Source organism: Cydia pomonella, chromosome 8 (genome assembly GCF_033807575.1).
Source record: "Cydia pomonella isolate Wapato2018A chromosome 8, ilCydPomo1, whole genome shotgun sequence".
NCBI lineage: Eukaryota > Metazoa > Arthropoda > Insecta > Lepidoptera > Tortricidae > Cydia > Cydia pomonella.
The window spans coordinates 10,289,186-10,303,536 of NC_084710.1; the positions used below are offsets into that span (position 1 = coordinate 10,289,186).

The 14,351-nt window shown below is 37.3% G+C and overlaps 1 protein-coding gene across 1 annotated transcript; it reads right to left on the reverse strand.

Moving 5' to 3' along the window:
- Positions 1 to 1,458: 1,458 nt before the first annotated feature.
- On the reverse strand, positions 1,459 to 14,187 carry LOC133520543 (uncharacterized). Its single transcript, XM_061855022.1, has 10 exons — positions 13,968 to 14,187; positions 13,472 to 13,662; positions 13,210 to 13,371; positions 12,629 to 12,889; positions 9,635 to 9,806; positions 8,908 to 9,055; positions 8,283 to 8,439; positions 6,248 to 6,461; positions 4,937 to 5,632; positions 1,459 to 3,162 (listed from the first exon to the last, which is right to left on the reverse strand). Exons 1-10 carry the CDS (start codon positions 13,996 to 13,998, stop codon positions 1,598 to 1,600), a joined length of 3,597 nt encoding a protein of 1,198 aa, XP_061711006.1. The 5' UTR covers positions 13,999 to 14,187; the 3' UTR covers positions 1,459 to 1,597.
- Positions 14,188 to 14,351: the final 164 nt, after the last annotated feature.

Here is a 14,351-nt window from a genome sequence, read left to right on the forward strand (position 1 = left end):
CACCTGTCACCGTCATACATTAAAAATATGCAAGTTCAATTATTTGTTACATATACTTATTTTACAATACATATGGTGGTACTTTCCCGCACCCGTGCGGAAATGAGCACTTTCCGTGCATATATCAAAATAATTAAAGGCCATATGTGTAAAACGTTGTACGATACACGTGCGAATAGGTAATCCGCAACTCATGTCGATTTAAAACACTCCCTTCGGTCGTGTTTTAATTTACCACCACTCGTTGCGAATTTCCTATTTTCTGCACTTGTATCGTAAATAACTAATTCCACTCGGGAGCAAAGTTTGTTTACCCTGTTGCCTCGAAATGAAACCCTCACAACGCTCAAGATTCCACTTTTTGTACCACTCGCTACGCTCGTGGTTCAATCTTTCGCGTAGGTTAGGTAATTGAATACCGGTTAATTTATATGAAAATATACCGGAAAATTGTATCAATTTATTTTACCGTTACCATTTTCCATAAACTTTTGTATAACGGTAGCGTCATTTATAAGGTAGGTACGTAAAAACATTTAACTAAAAAAATATACAGTCGTGATACACACGATGCTGTCTAGTTTTTCGGCCCGATGTTCAGCTTAAACAACATTGGAAACTTGTAACAGAAGCAGCTCTGCTGCTGCAGCAGTGGCAATGGATTTTAAAACAATCCACAAACACAATTCTACTCAACAGCGATCATTTTGCTAACTTTGCTTTGAGGAACCAGTAAGGCTAAGATGGTCGGCTCTTTATCATTTCTCACCATGCCTGTCACGTTCTAACAAGTGCGAAAGTGACAGGTACAGTGACAAGTGATAAAAATGGAACCATGCTGCCACTGCTGAATCCAAAGCATGATCAGTTATTTCAAATGCTTGTCTGCTTTACTACAATTATTATTATTTACCAGCTGTCCTATATGATCTTGTGGATCTCAAGATGTCTCACTGCAAGTACCTACATTCCGTCGTAATTTCCGAATACGGTCGTGCCACGCTTTATTAGGATCGACTTACCATCAGGGACAGGGCATAGTCAATTAGCCAGAAGTTCAGTAAAATTAAATACTTACCTAGTATTGGCTCCCTAGAAAACTAAATAGGAGTACTTAGTACTTATAGGTAATAATTAGCGTTGTCCGCACTGTTAACTATTTGTGAACTTTATTGCATAGATATTAAGTTCCACAAATGGTCAATTAAGTGTGTTGCTGTTAGTACAGTCGCCATCAGATATATCGGAGTGGCCAAGGTGATCACAAATAACTGAAAAGTCTCTATTATTAAGATTTTTGTAGTTCACGTTAAGATATTTTTGAGCACCTTGGCAGCTCCGATATATTTGATGGCGACTGTACTTCAAGGAGTGGCTGGAATGATGGTACTTTAAAAAAAATGCAGATTTAGGTCTTACTAACTGTAATTATCAACTACATACATAATGTAAAACTAAAATTTCAATTTCCTTGAACTAAACTCATTTTAGTTGCCCTATCGCTACGTTAAAATTAATGAATCACAATCATTATTAGGATAAAGTATCATTTGACAGTGTAAAATCTGTACTTACAGATTCCTGAAGATTTATGGCATTATAACGAGGTACGCGATCCATGACTTAAACCTACCAATTCAGTATCGGGTTTCTGAATTACTGGCGATTCTTGAAAACTACAAGTGAATTTTGAATAACTTTTAACATTATCTGATTCCACAACAGCATTAGGAGTAATATTATCTATCTCCTGGATATCCGTGGGCTCAGACATAATGCTACTTACTTGATTAACACAACCATCTTTTTCAAGATTTTTAGTATTTTCTAAAATGTTTGCTCCGTTTGAGAAAGACTTTGCAATATGAGGAATACTGCTATCTATGTCAATGTTATTGTTAGAACTAATTTGATCCACTCTATTAGTGTTACAACTAGAATTAGTTTCAGCGCTGCTTATTTCAGGTTTCTTGGTGGTATTCTCACTCGAGCCTGCAGGGCAGCTTGCTGCGTCCGGGACTATTTTAGCTTCCGCATCATTCACAGATTCTGGCCTAACAGCTTGGACTATTCTTTTGTTATTGTTCACGTTGTTATCAGGTACATTCCGTGAAATACTTCGTTCAACTTTGGGAACCTTTACCACAACTATTTGGTCATTAGAATTTTCTTCATTGGAAGTTGTACCCTTATTTGGCTCCTTTAATTTTATCGTTTGAAACGTCAGCGGAGTATTTACAGAAACTCCATCTTTGTTCCTATTTATAGGTTTTATGAGGAGAATTTTAGTTTTCTTTCCCGCTTTGGAGAAGTCTGAAATGTTTTTGGTTATAATAGGATTCTTCATGACTTCCAAACTTTGTCGGCGAAATTTTATAGGAATGTTTACTGCGGAAATATTGACTGCTTTTACGGTTTCATTTTGTTCAGAGTTAACGGGTTGTTCATTATTAATACAAGCTTTGTCGTTAGGTATGCTTATGGATGATTTAGCATCTGCTTTGCTGTTATTTGTCAACTCTTCAACTATCTTGTTACTTTTTAAATCTTTAATAGAGAAACTGTCCTGTATTTTCGGCATTTTATTTGAGCTTGGACCATCTTTCACTGTGTCTTCAGTTATGTCTTTTCTCGGCGACATTTTGTCTCCTCTTGACCCTTTCGGTGTCATGGGCCTGACAAATACATTGGAGACTCTAAGCTCCTTTTGGACATTGAACATTGGAAGACCGAAGTTAGTAGTTTTCAATTCAGCTGCAGCTCTATCAACTGCTTTCTTTGAGAGTAACGTTAAAGCACCAACATGTTCTTTATTTATATTATCGTAGTTACTTTGTAGTTCTTGTAATAGCTTTTTCTTGGTTTGTATAGGCTTTACTGGTGTGACAATCTGAGAGTCCCTGTAACCTTGTGCTTCCATTTTCAAGAGGTTTGATAAATCGTATTCAAAGTCTTCATTCTTTGGTTTAGTCTTCTTACGAACAGGTCTCCGCGATACATAGGAAGAAGTTTGTCCTTTGGTGGCCTGCTTTGCGAGTTTATCTTCAAGGTCGTCTATGTCAGATGAATTCTCTTCAAACGCTTTAACATTTGATGATGATTCACTATCCTCGATGTTATTTGTACCGTCTGTAGCGTCCTCCTTAATGTTGTCCGGTTCATCTGAAAACAAAATTAGGATATTAAAATTTATGTCACAATACTGATGTAGGAACAGAAACAGTAATAAGATTAAGTAATTTTCGGATGTTTATCTGAGTTCTACTAGTAGTTCGCCCCGAACTGGAAACTCGCGGTTCGTCAAAAAGATAAATCGATTTAATTTGTCGCACGATTTAGTTTGTGCGATTTTTGAAAGGTCTGCGGCAGTGTTTGCTGAAACGTTAATGTAATTGACCATTACAAATTGAACCGTAAACTGTAACCATCCGTTAGGGTTCAATATGCAACTGGTATCAATTTGCAACTAACGTTCCGCCAACACTAGTCTGCAGAACCCTTAACTGATAGATTTAAGTCACCATAGAGATTAGAATCTGTAGCTGTTGTCTGTGGTAAGCCGTATTCTTTCTTCTTAAATATCAAATACCTAATATACTTATTATGTTTATTTTATTTTTATCTGGCAGATTATGTTCAATTTTAAAACCTAATATTAAAAATGTTTAATCCGAGCACTTTCATTTGATACCAAACTCGACCATACTTTCTTATAAACAAGATGACCAAAATAGCAAGACCCCTCACAACTAGCTTTTGGGCCTTCTAGCTCCACTAACTGTTGCCCGCGACTTTGTACGCGTGGATTTGTATGTTGGTGGTTATATACATGAGCATAGAACATTACAGCAAAAGGTAGCAGTTGGGACGGTTAATCACTTGTTAATAATTATACAACGCATGAGATTTGTCTGACACAATCTACGAAGTTTCATTCAAAAATTGTTCTCGATATAATACCTCTCAAGCCCCCAAAATTCCAATAAAAAGATTTTCAAGTTCACTATTCCAATCGAATGCAAACTTTAAACCCTTTTTTCACCAATTTAGGGGATTAATACAAACTTTCAATGAACGCCATTTTAACTCCCTTGGGGAATTAATTTCTAAAAACGCTGAAATCACTTTTCTTGTTTTCTATTATTCTGTCTTTTTACATTTCAAGATCACAATTTACAAAAAATTTCGTTCCCAATGCAAACTTACAACCCTTTTTTCACTAACTTAGGGAATTAATTTTCAAAAAAGGCGATATGTATCAGTTTTGGTCTATTTGAGTATAGAGGTAATGCTCGTTTACCAAGTTTCAAGTTCCTAGCTTAAAAGAGAACTCGTACCACATATAAACTTCTATCCCCTTTTTAACCTTTAGCTCGAAATAAATTTTAAACCCCATACAAACCTTCATCCTCTTTTTAACCCCCCTTAGGGATTGAATTTTCAAAAACGTTAAAATAAATTTTATTTGTAATCGGCTATTATGCCTTTATAAGAAGTTTCAAAGCATTGGTAATGGATTCAAACTTTCAACCCCTTTTTAATCCCTTTAGGGGATGAATTTTTAAAAAAGCTGAAATTACTTTTCTTTTGTTTTAATAATATACCTACGTACAAGATTTCAAATCCCGCACTCAAAAAAAAATTTGATCTCCATACAATCTTTCAACCTCTTTTTCACCACCTTAGGGGATGAATTTTCAAAAACGCTGAAATTAGTTTTCTTCTATTTAAATAAAATACCTTTTTACAAAGTATCAAGTTCGTAGCTTAAAATAAAACTTGAACCCCATACAAACTTTCATCCCCTTTTAATCTCCTGCGAGCGGTGGTTCACGCGACTCGACTAAAGACATAGTATAGACAGCGGCGGTGGCCGCCTGCCTCAAGTCCGAGGCCTTATACTTACAATATGTAAAAGTTAAATCTATGAACATACCATTCTCCTTCTTCTTCTTGCCGCCACTCCTATTCTGGTACATCTTCCGTTTCCTGGAGCCCACCTCGCGCGTGCTGCTGGAGGAGCTGTCGTCCGACAGCCGACTGGAGTCGCTCGAGCACCGGCTCGGCCGTCGCGACTCGGAACTCTCTTCATTCACATCACTTTCTTCGACCGGCTCCGCCAGCTCTGTAGCTTCCGGGCCATCGAGCGCTTTCACCGTACTGAAGTAGAAATCTGAATCGCCTTTCAGTTTATGAACAACTTTGACATGCTCGGGCAGTTTTTCGAAGTCATAGTTCTTGAAGTTACATAGTTTGCAAGCGTAGCGCATCCATTTGTAGTGCCCAGCCATGTGCTCGTGTAATTCTTGTACTCGCGTGTGCTTTGCGTCACATTTCTTACAGAGTAGCTTTTCCATATCCACATCCCCTCGCAATCTTTGCTTGAAAGCGGCTAGGTTACTTTTCTCAGCTTGATGCGCGAATGGAAGTCTGAGCTTGGTTTTCTTTTCCGTTTGTGGTTTGACTATTTTTTCTGGGGAATCTACGCTGTCACTAGATCTGTCATCGATTATATCCATAGTGGCTTCTTCCAGTACATTTTCGCGGGCTTCTGGCTTCTTTTGTGTAGGTATAATTTCAGGTTCACTGTCTTTCACAATCGGGTCGGGAATCGGGTCAATGACTTTTTCCTCTGTTTCAACATTCTTTTCAACCAGAACAGGAGTTTTCTCAGCAGGTTCCGCGTCTTTCTCCGGAGCTTTAGCCAAATTTTGATTTTCCTCGTTGGTTTGTTTGTTTTCTGAAAGTAAATATACATAATAATATTATCGACAAAGCGAAAACCCCCGCTTCCGAAAACAAGACCATGCCACTAACATCGACCACATCGTTAGGTACTAGTATCGTAAGTTATCATAGTGCGTTATTACATTTAAATTCTTATTAAATTTCCATACTAATCATTCAGACACCGCGTGCGTAACGAGAGCAGCGCGGTGTCCGAACGAGAGATTAACCGCTCCCCATTTACAGTCGGGTTCCGCTCGACTCACCCGTGTCCTTGAGCGGGTTGCCGGTGGGCCCCTTGTGGTAGTCCTTGCGGATCTGTATCTCGATGCGCTTGGCGTCGGGGCGGCGCGCCAGCGCCCTGGAGCGCGGCTGGCAGGTGTGCGTGTGTACCTGTGTCCTTGAGCGGGTTGCCGGTGGGCCCCTTGTGGTAGTCCTTGCGGATCTGTATCTCGATGCGCTTGGCGTCGGGGCGGCGCGCCAGCGCCCTGGAGCGCGGCTGGCAGGTGTGCGTGTGTACCTGTGTCCTTGAGCGGGTTGCCGGTGGGCCCCTTGTGGTAGTCCTTGCGGATCTGTATCTCGATGCGCTTGGCGTCGGGGCGGCGCGCCAGCGCCCTGGAGCGCGGCTGGCAGGTGTGCGTGTGCGCGGCGAGCGCGGCGCGCCGCTCGAACGTGCGCCCGCAGCCGCCGCAGCGCGGCAGCTCGCCGTCGCCCTCCATGTTGTCCATCCATGCCTTTTATCAAAATATTGGATTTATTAGACACAATGCTCTCAGTGTTCCTTTACAATGAGACAGGATTAATAGGGTAACCGCAAACCCGCCGTTATGTTAGGCATCGCGCGGCGTGCAAAAGAGACAAGTCGGAAGTAGATAGGTATAGTTGTTAGCTTTGTAGCTGGCCCCCAATGGCTTATCCATTGTCTTTTGTTAACTAAATCCGCGCGTGCCCCTACCTGCATAAAAATGGTCCGGTCACTTTAACCGGTTATTGAATTACAACTCCTATGGTTATTGAAATAAGATTCAAAATGAACAAATGGAAAAATTATTTGCGAATGCTTGTGTGGTCCCTCTACGGTTACTGAGTGCCGGCGAGTCGAACGCTACCAAACCAGTCTAAAATGTGTCCTCGATATGCGGAACAAAGGCGCGTTATCGGAAAGCGCACGTACACTGGTTTTTTGAGCGTTGGACTAGGTCGCGCTCTGATGCTAATTAGTACGTGAGGGTCAGAATGGCGGGTGTACCTAAATAAAAATAAATGAAAAGCATACCATATTTTTGTACCTAATTTTTACTATTTAGTACCTCCGTTAAAAAAAAATGTACCTCACGGTACACAAAGTTATCATCAAAAAACAGTACACCCGCCATCCTGACAGTTAATCTGTTAAGTTCAAATAACTCAGAAAATCATGTCTTCTTCCGAAATCTGCCGAAACCCAAACTTCGGTCAGACACTAGGTAATAATGGCTTGTTATCTAGCCGAGGGTTTAGTTCAGAGTGACCCATTGCGCCCGAATGCATTTATTGCACAGCGCGTGCATAGCACCAATACATAGTTCGAGGGTGTTTTGGCATATTAGTGAGGCTGATTAGAACTTTCTCCCACTTTCGGCTACAGGGAAAGTAAAATACTTTCGAAAGGACACAGAAACGCTAAAATATTCGCCGGGCATGAAATGCTACTCGCTGCCGATCAGACGGCGGTCTAATAAGGAAGAGTAATATTGTTTTCATCACACCAGCTCGTAAAGGCTCTTTTGATTTATTTATATTTGATTGTTGTGTGGAAGTAATTTAATACAAATTTTGAGTTGGTACCTTATGTTAGCTGGTAGAATTGACTTTTACATGCTGATTAATAGTGATTATTAATGGTAATTTTTTTATTCCTTTAATTTAATTTGTTTAGATTTTTTGATATTTCATTGGTGTGGTGGAAAATTTTGTTTCACTCGGAGGCAAAGTTTGTTTAACCCTAGCAACGCTCAAGATTCCACTTCTCGAACCAATCGTTACGCACGTGATTCAATTTTGGAGTCTTTCGCTTGCTCGGATATTAATATTAGCACGAGCGGTTTAACAACAACTTTGCCTCCTTGTAAAACAATAAGTACTATTTCACCACACCAGCAGGTAAAAGCTCTCTTGATACTTCAAATACTGAGGATGATGAGAAAATTGCATTTTATCCACAAGAGTGGCAAGGCAATTAGATACAAATTTTGGGTTGTTTGTTTCCTCATCTTGGCTGGTGGCATTTAAGGGATGATTTTGAATGATAAATATTTAATAGTGCTCATTGGGATTTACTTTATAATGTTTTATAGTTTAGTGTTTTCCTCGCTTTGGTGTGGTGAAAAATGTTGTGTTTTACTCTGTAGCAATTTTATTTTAACCCTTGTTCCTTAAAACCCTCGCACGCTCAAGATTTCACTTTTTGAACCACATGCAGCGCTCGGAGTTCAATTTTGGAATATTTCTCTTGCTTTGCCCCCTTGTAAAACAAATAACTATTGCTTATGATTTTTATTACAACATTTGTTTACCTGATTCTCCTGGTCCAATCTCTCTTCTTCAGAGATCTTTTGCGGTGTAATCGGTTTGGAATTCTTCTTTTTCTCATAAAAAGCTGGAGGGTTGTTCATCCTAAAAGCTTTCGCCTGTATGGCATCTCTCAGCCTTCTGATTTGTGCTGCCGATTTCCTAAAAAATAAAGGTTGATTGAATATATGCTCATATTTAAGTCCAGTCCAACTGTACACCATGTACACTAATGTGTACATTTTTTACCTTTCATAATATGTGTTTGGTGGTCAAAAATCATGGGTTCAAATATCAGTTGTGCTGTTATTTGCAACATGCCACAAAAAAATCACTATGTTATGGTTACGAAACTATATTGCGAACTCATTAGATGGCGCCGTTGTAATTATCATGCAACTCTCCATTTTAAATTAAGAGTACATCCACGAATGCCAGGGTTATTGCGATAATTAACGTTTCCCGTTAGTGTGGCCCCAGCAGAAGAAATTCAAATGTGTATGTGAAGTCCCCAACTCGCTTTCGATAAGCGTGGCAACTGTAGCCCACTCTTTTGCATAAGAGGAGGCCTGTGTGCCCAGCAGTAGGATGTATATAGGGTAATTTATTATGTTCTATCTGCAAAATTACCTGTGTACTTTGAAAAGATGTCGGTAAACACTCCAGGAGGTGGAGAATATCTCAAAACAATCAGGACACGGGAACACCAGCCGGCTCTCCAGGTGCTTGTACTTCATGTGGAACTTCAAGGTCTTCTGCGTAGAGAACTGCATGTCGCCTGTATAAACCACAATCATATTTAGTACTTATACTAAGAATCCTACAATGTTTTCTTTTTTTTAAATTAGACATAAGACAGTACCTAGGTAATAGGTATGCGTACTTATGTTATTATATGAACGTAAGTACACAGCACCCAAGAAACTGTTTTAATGGTATTTTTTACTACTATATTTATATTTATTTGCCTTGAAGTGAAGAGTATTAATAACAGGTAGCTTTACCCTATACATTAAGTATTAAGGTATGTGATTACTAGGTTTTATTCTTTGTTTGCAACTTTAAATTCCGCTATAAGTAAATCTTTTTAGTAAATTTAGCTCTAGCTTGGCCTTCATTAAAAGAACGACCTACTGCCTTGTGTAATCAACAACAAATATTACCAATTTTATGTCCCCTCTGTCATATTACCTCTCTTTGACCAAGGGGTATGAACTTAATTATTTAAATATTTCAAAGGATTTATTTAGGTATAGTATAACCAATAAGTATACCTATATTATGTCATAATCATAAAGATCATAACAGCACATTTAGTAATGCAGGTAATATCTATATAACTGATATTGAAACATACATATCTTGCATTTCGGCACGCCATCCTCGTCGCTGTCCTCGTCATCACTAATTTGTATGACATTGTCAGAGTCTTCGGTCTTGTCAGCATTCAGTGAACTTTGCACATTGAAAGACCCGTCACGTTGTAGGACTGCATTGTCTTGTGATATCATGTTGTCTAGTTCCTGTACCTAAAATAGCATTTAATTTGTTAAGATATAGGTTAATTAATGGTGCTTGATATGAAGAAAATTAAAGTTAAGTACCTATACAATATAAAGTTGGGTCTTTATACTTCTATACCACTTTACAATATTGGAAGTATTGGAACAGTAGCTACAGTTATAATAGCTAATTAAAAATATATTTTGCAGACAGTCTGTCCTCTTCATCCTTAAGACCCTAGATTAGATTTAAATCAAATTTGACAAATACCCTAAGAGTCCCAGAGTAGTATAAGGTGACTGTGGGCAAGACCGGCATACTTTATTTATTTTTTACATTGGAGTATTCTAGCTCCGTTAATTATTCACTTACGTGACCGCTTGTAATCACATACGATGAAGAATTTCATATATAATAATTAAGCTATAGTGGCAGATCATTTTAATCATTAATTAAGCAAAAACAATAGTATTTTTAAAAATTCGGCGAGTAGACGGACTTCCCGTGTAGTTTAAGGTAAGTCCGTCTAGTAACGTTATCAGCCATACTATGGGTGCTTATGTGTTCGTATTAGAATCCTTACAAAGAATGAAACCAGACAATGAAAAGTGTACTCTAAACTTGTTAATATAGGGTTTAGATTCGAAATAAACACAATTTTTCTTATTAAAAGGTAAGTCCGGCATATACTACGTAAATGGGGTGGTAAACCTTTTTTGGAAAATAATTATACGTACTTATTTTTTTTCTTCTCAAATAAAATACCAATAGTCATTTTAAATTTACTCGTTGTTTTAAATTTACGGAGATCAAAGAGGGTTACATAAATAAGCTCATAGGAGTAGCAAGTTTAAATCAAATAGTGATTGGCAAATCAAATTCCATAACACAAGTAGGTACCCTACATACGTAAATTTTCAGGATAAGTAAGGCGAAGAACCCACGTCACATAGCGGCGTGGCACACGCGGTACAGCGTTGGCGTGGCGCGTAACCTTGTATCACGGTGTAGGCAAATCGCCTAAATCACGATAAGTACAATAAATGTTCCGAAATAAAAAATACGTATGGACTCGTATGGCTGCAGTGATTTTAATCTTCAAAACTATCAAGAAAATATGACTGTACAACCGTATTCTAAAATTCAAGAGGAGTAAAAAGGGTAATAATATGTGTCATAGGTATAATAATATAACATATGAAGGCCCGAATCCCGGTAGGGGCATTTGCTTGTATAATCTACACAGATATTTGTTCCTTCAGTCATGTTTGTTTTTTATATATTTATCTATATGAGTTTCTATATGTCGTCGCCTAGCATCAATAGTAAAAGCTAAGCTATGCTTAGCTTGCGGCCAATATTTATTCATTTATTTACTTAATAGGTATTTTCTTATTTGTATTTTCGGTTACATAGTGCTGAGGATAAAGAACACATTTCTTTACTAGTTTCGAGATTAAAATTGTTAATAAATACAAAACACAAACATCATACGCAATGTCGTAAAAATGCGTATCTGTAGTAACCTTATAAAATCGCAATAAATAATATTGAAGCCATTTAACAGTTGGTAACCTCTGATTCAAGGAAAGTCCGGCATATGACGGACTTGCCTTGTGCATAGTAGACGGACTTTCCAACTTAGCAAAATTTTAATGTGATGAATGATGGAACGTATAATTACAAAACTAAGCCAATATCTTATAATTTAAACACATAATAAAGATTGCCGGGTCTTATATTACTTACGTAGTCGAGTTCTGGTGCAAAATCTGATCACAAACTATTTTTAACAATTTTATTTGCAAAGACTGTCGCACTATCACTTCGAGTTCCATACACGTAATGACTTGTTTACGCGGATTGCTCTGAAGTTCGTTGTCACAGCGCCATCTGTTTTAGAGTGAGGGAACTAGCGCGGAAAAACTGACTTATAAACTCGACGCCAAAGCGGCAAACGCTTTCTAATTCAAGAGTTATAATGTGTTGACGGACTTGCCTTGTAGACGGTCTTGCCCACAGTGACCTTATATATATATATATATATATAGTTTTCCAACTAGTAAAGGCCCTCTTGATTGTTCAAAAACTAATGAGAAAGTTGCATTTTATCCACATGTGCGGCAAAATAATCAAATGCAAATTTTGAATTGTTTCCTTATGTTAGCTGGTAGAATTGACATTTAAATGATTTTTTTTTATTACGTTCATTTGGATATGATTTGGTTGTTTTTTTTTTTTGTATTTCATAGTTAGTATTTTCCTCGTGTTGGTGTGGTGAAAATTTATGTATTTAACTCGGAGGCAAAGTTTGCTCCCAACACTCAAGATTCCACTTCACTTTCAATTTTGGAATCTTTTGCTTGCTCGGGTATCAATACTAACACAAGCGGTTAAACAACGATTCTGCCCCCTTGTAATACAAATAACTATTACAGTACATATGCTACTTTACCACCCAAGTGTGCTAACTAGCACTATACATGCATATGTCGAAAATTTAAAGGGCTCTAGAGAGGACATCCACTAGCCAGATGGCAGGACGAAATTGTTGCTACTGCAGGCAAAGAATGGCAAAGCGTAGCAAAAGACAAAAACAGATGGAGACAGCTGGAGGAGGCTTTTACCTAGAAGGGATCTACAGCAGAAAAATAACATTTTAACTAAAAAATATATATATCAAACGATAAAATTCTCTGTGGAATAACAAAGCTCTAATAATAATGTAACGTTGTACAATACACGTGCGAAAAGGTGATTCACACTTGTATTTTAATGTACTATTACAACCCAGTTTCACAAAGTTCTCTCCTAAAGTTGTAAAATATATTAACAATATTATACATACTTGAGCAAGCATATTGTCATATTTGTTCTCTTCGCAATGACTCTGAAAGACTGCTACAGAGCTGTTAGGTATTTTCTGTAGTGTTACTTGCTGTTCGTCAAAATTATATCTGCCCTTGACTTTAGTAAGTTTTTCCATTATTCCGGTCAAGTCTTTTGTAATTGGAATCCGGTCTTCATTCTCATCGGACACAAAGTTGGTAACTTTCAAGGAATCTTGATAAGCTTCTTCCATCTGCTTTATTTTTAATATTTCATTCACCTAAAAAATAACAACATGCTACATTACCTAGGTAAATTAATGAGAGTTTTGACTTGATCTAGTGTTGTGCATGAGTATTCAGATCTATGTAATGTTTTGTGGAGTTGAACATGCTTTAAAACATAATTGAAGTTTCGTGTGTTAGTGTTGGAGTGTGTTGTTAGAGTAGTTATATCCTAATATAAAGCAGTCATAGAAATGGGAGATCTTATTACAGGCATGATAAACTTTGTTGCTTTCTGGAATATACATGTTTTTTTTTAAAGATGATTGTGCACTAAAAAGTAACCTTGATCAAAACAATAATTTGAGTTACTTACAGCTGAATTATTTTTGACAAAATGACTGTGAACTGATGAGTTAAATTTCTCTTTACAGTAAACACGTTTGTGAGATATGAAATTCGCCAAACTTCGGAATATATTGCGACATACTTTGCACTCATATAGTAAATCACATTCATTGGCTAGAAGACTCTTTAGCTGAAAAATGCACATAAAGATTTAAGTAGATCAATGACAAAATATAAATAACTATGACTCACGAATTCAGGTAAAATAATAATATCAACATTATACTCACTTCCTCTGTGGCAAAATCAAATATTTTCCTTGCTTGAGCAAATCCTGTGATACTGGTTGATACAGGTTTTCTTAGCAAAGAAAAGTCGTGATCTTCAGTGTCTTCAGAATTAGTATTTAAAGTCTTATTTCCTTTGCTCCTATCATCTTTTCGTGCCTTCGTGTTTATTTTAGTCCCAGCCATATTGAAATCTATTAAACAAATCAAAATAATAAGTATTATAAGTAACACCGTTAATTGTGATTCAAATAGGTCCTATATTCGCGAAAATGTATTTGAAAGTGCACTTTTATATTTAAAAAAAAATATTTTTTGAAAACATTCTTGGTAGTATTAGCGAATAATACCGACCAACGAACATGACATGTAGCGGTAGGTACTGACATAGCCAATAGGCATGGCATGTTATTTATTTAGATACACATTTAGATTTTAACTAAGTCATTTGGAACAATACATTCGATATGATATAATTACTTGTAAAACTACGACATACCTGATACTTGTATCGAGCATGGTAAAACCATGAACTATACCTACCGATAGTCTCTCCCTTGAATTTCTAAGCTAACACAAGTTTGAATGGTATTTTAACAAAGAAGTCTTACGTTTTATGAGTCGCCGAAGACTATGGATATATCAAAATCCTTCTACTCACATGGATACCCCCACAACCGCTAACATGAAATCCGAGTTTTCCGACAAAAAGCCTTCCTTCACGTCTCCATTTTCAACAAATGAATACCATACTCATAGAACGTAATGCCATCTATTCAGTTATAGAACGTAACATTTGTTTTTCGCATAAATATATTTTTATGATTTACAAAGGGTTTAACAAACCAAAATGTACAGTATTTTTAGAAGAAAATTATTATAA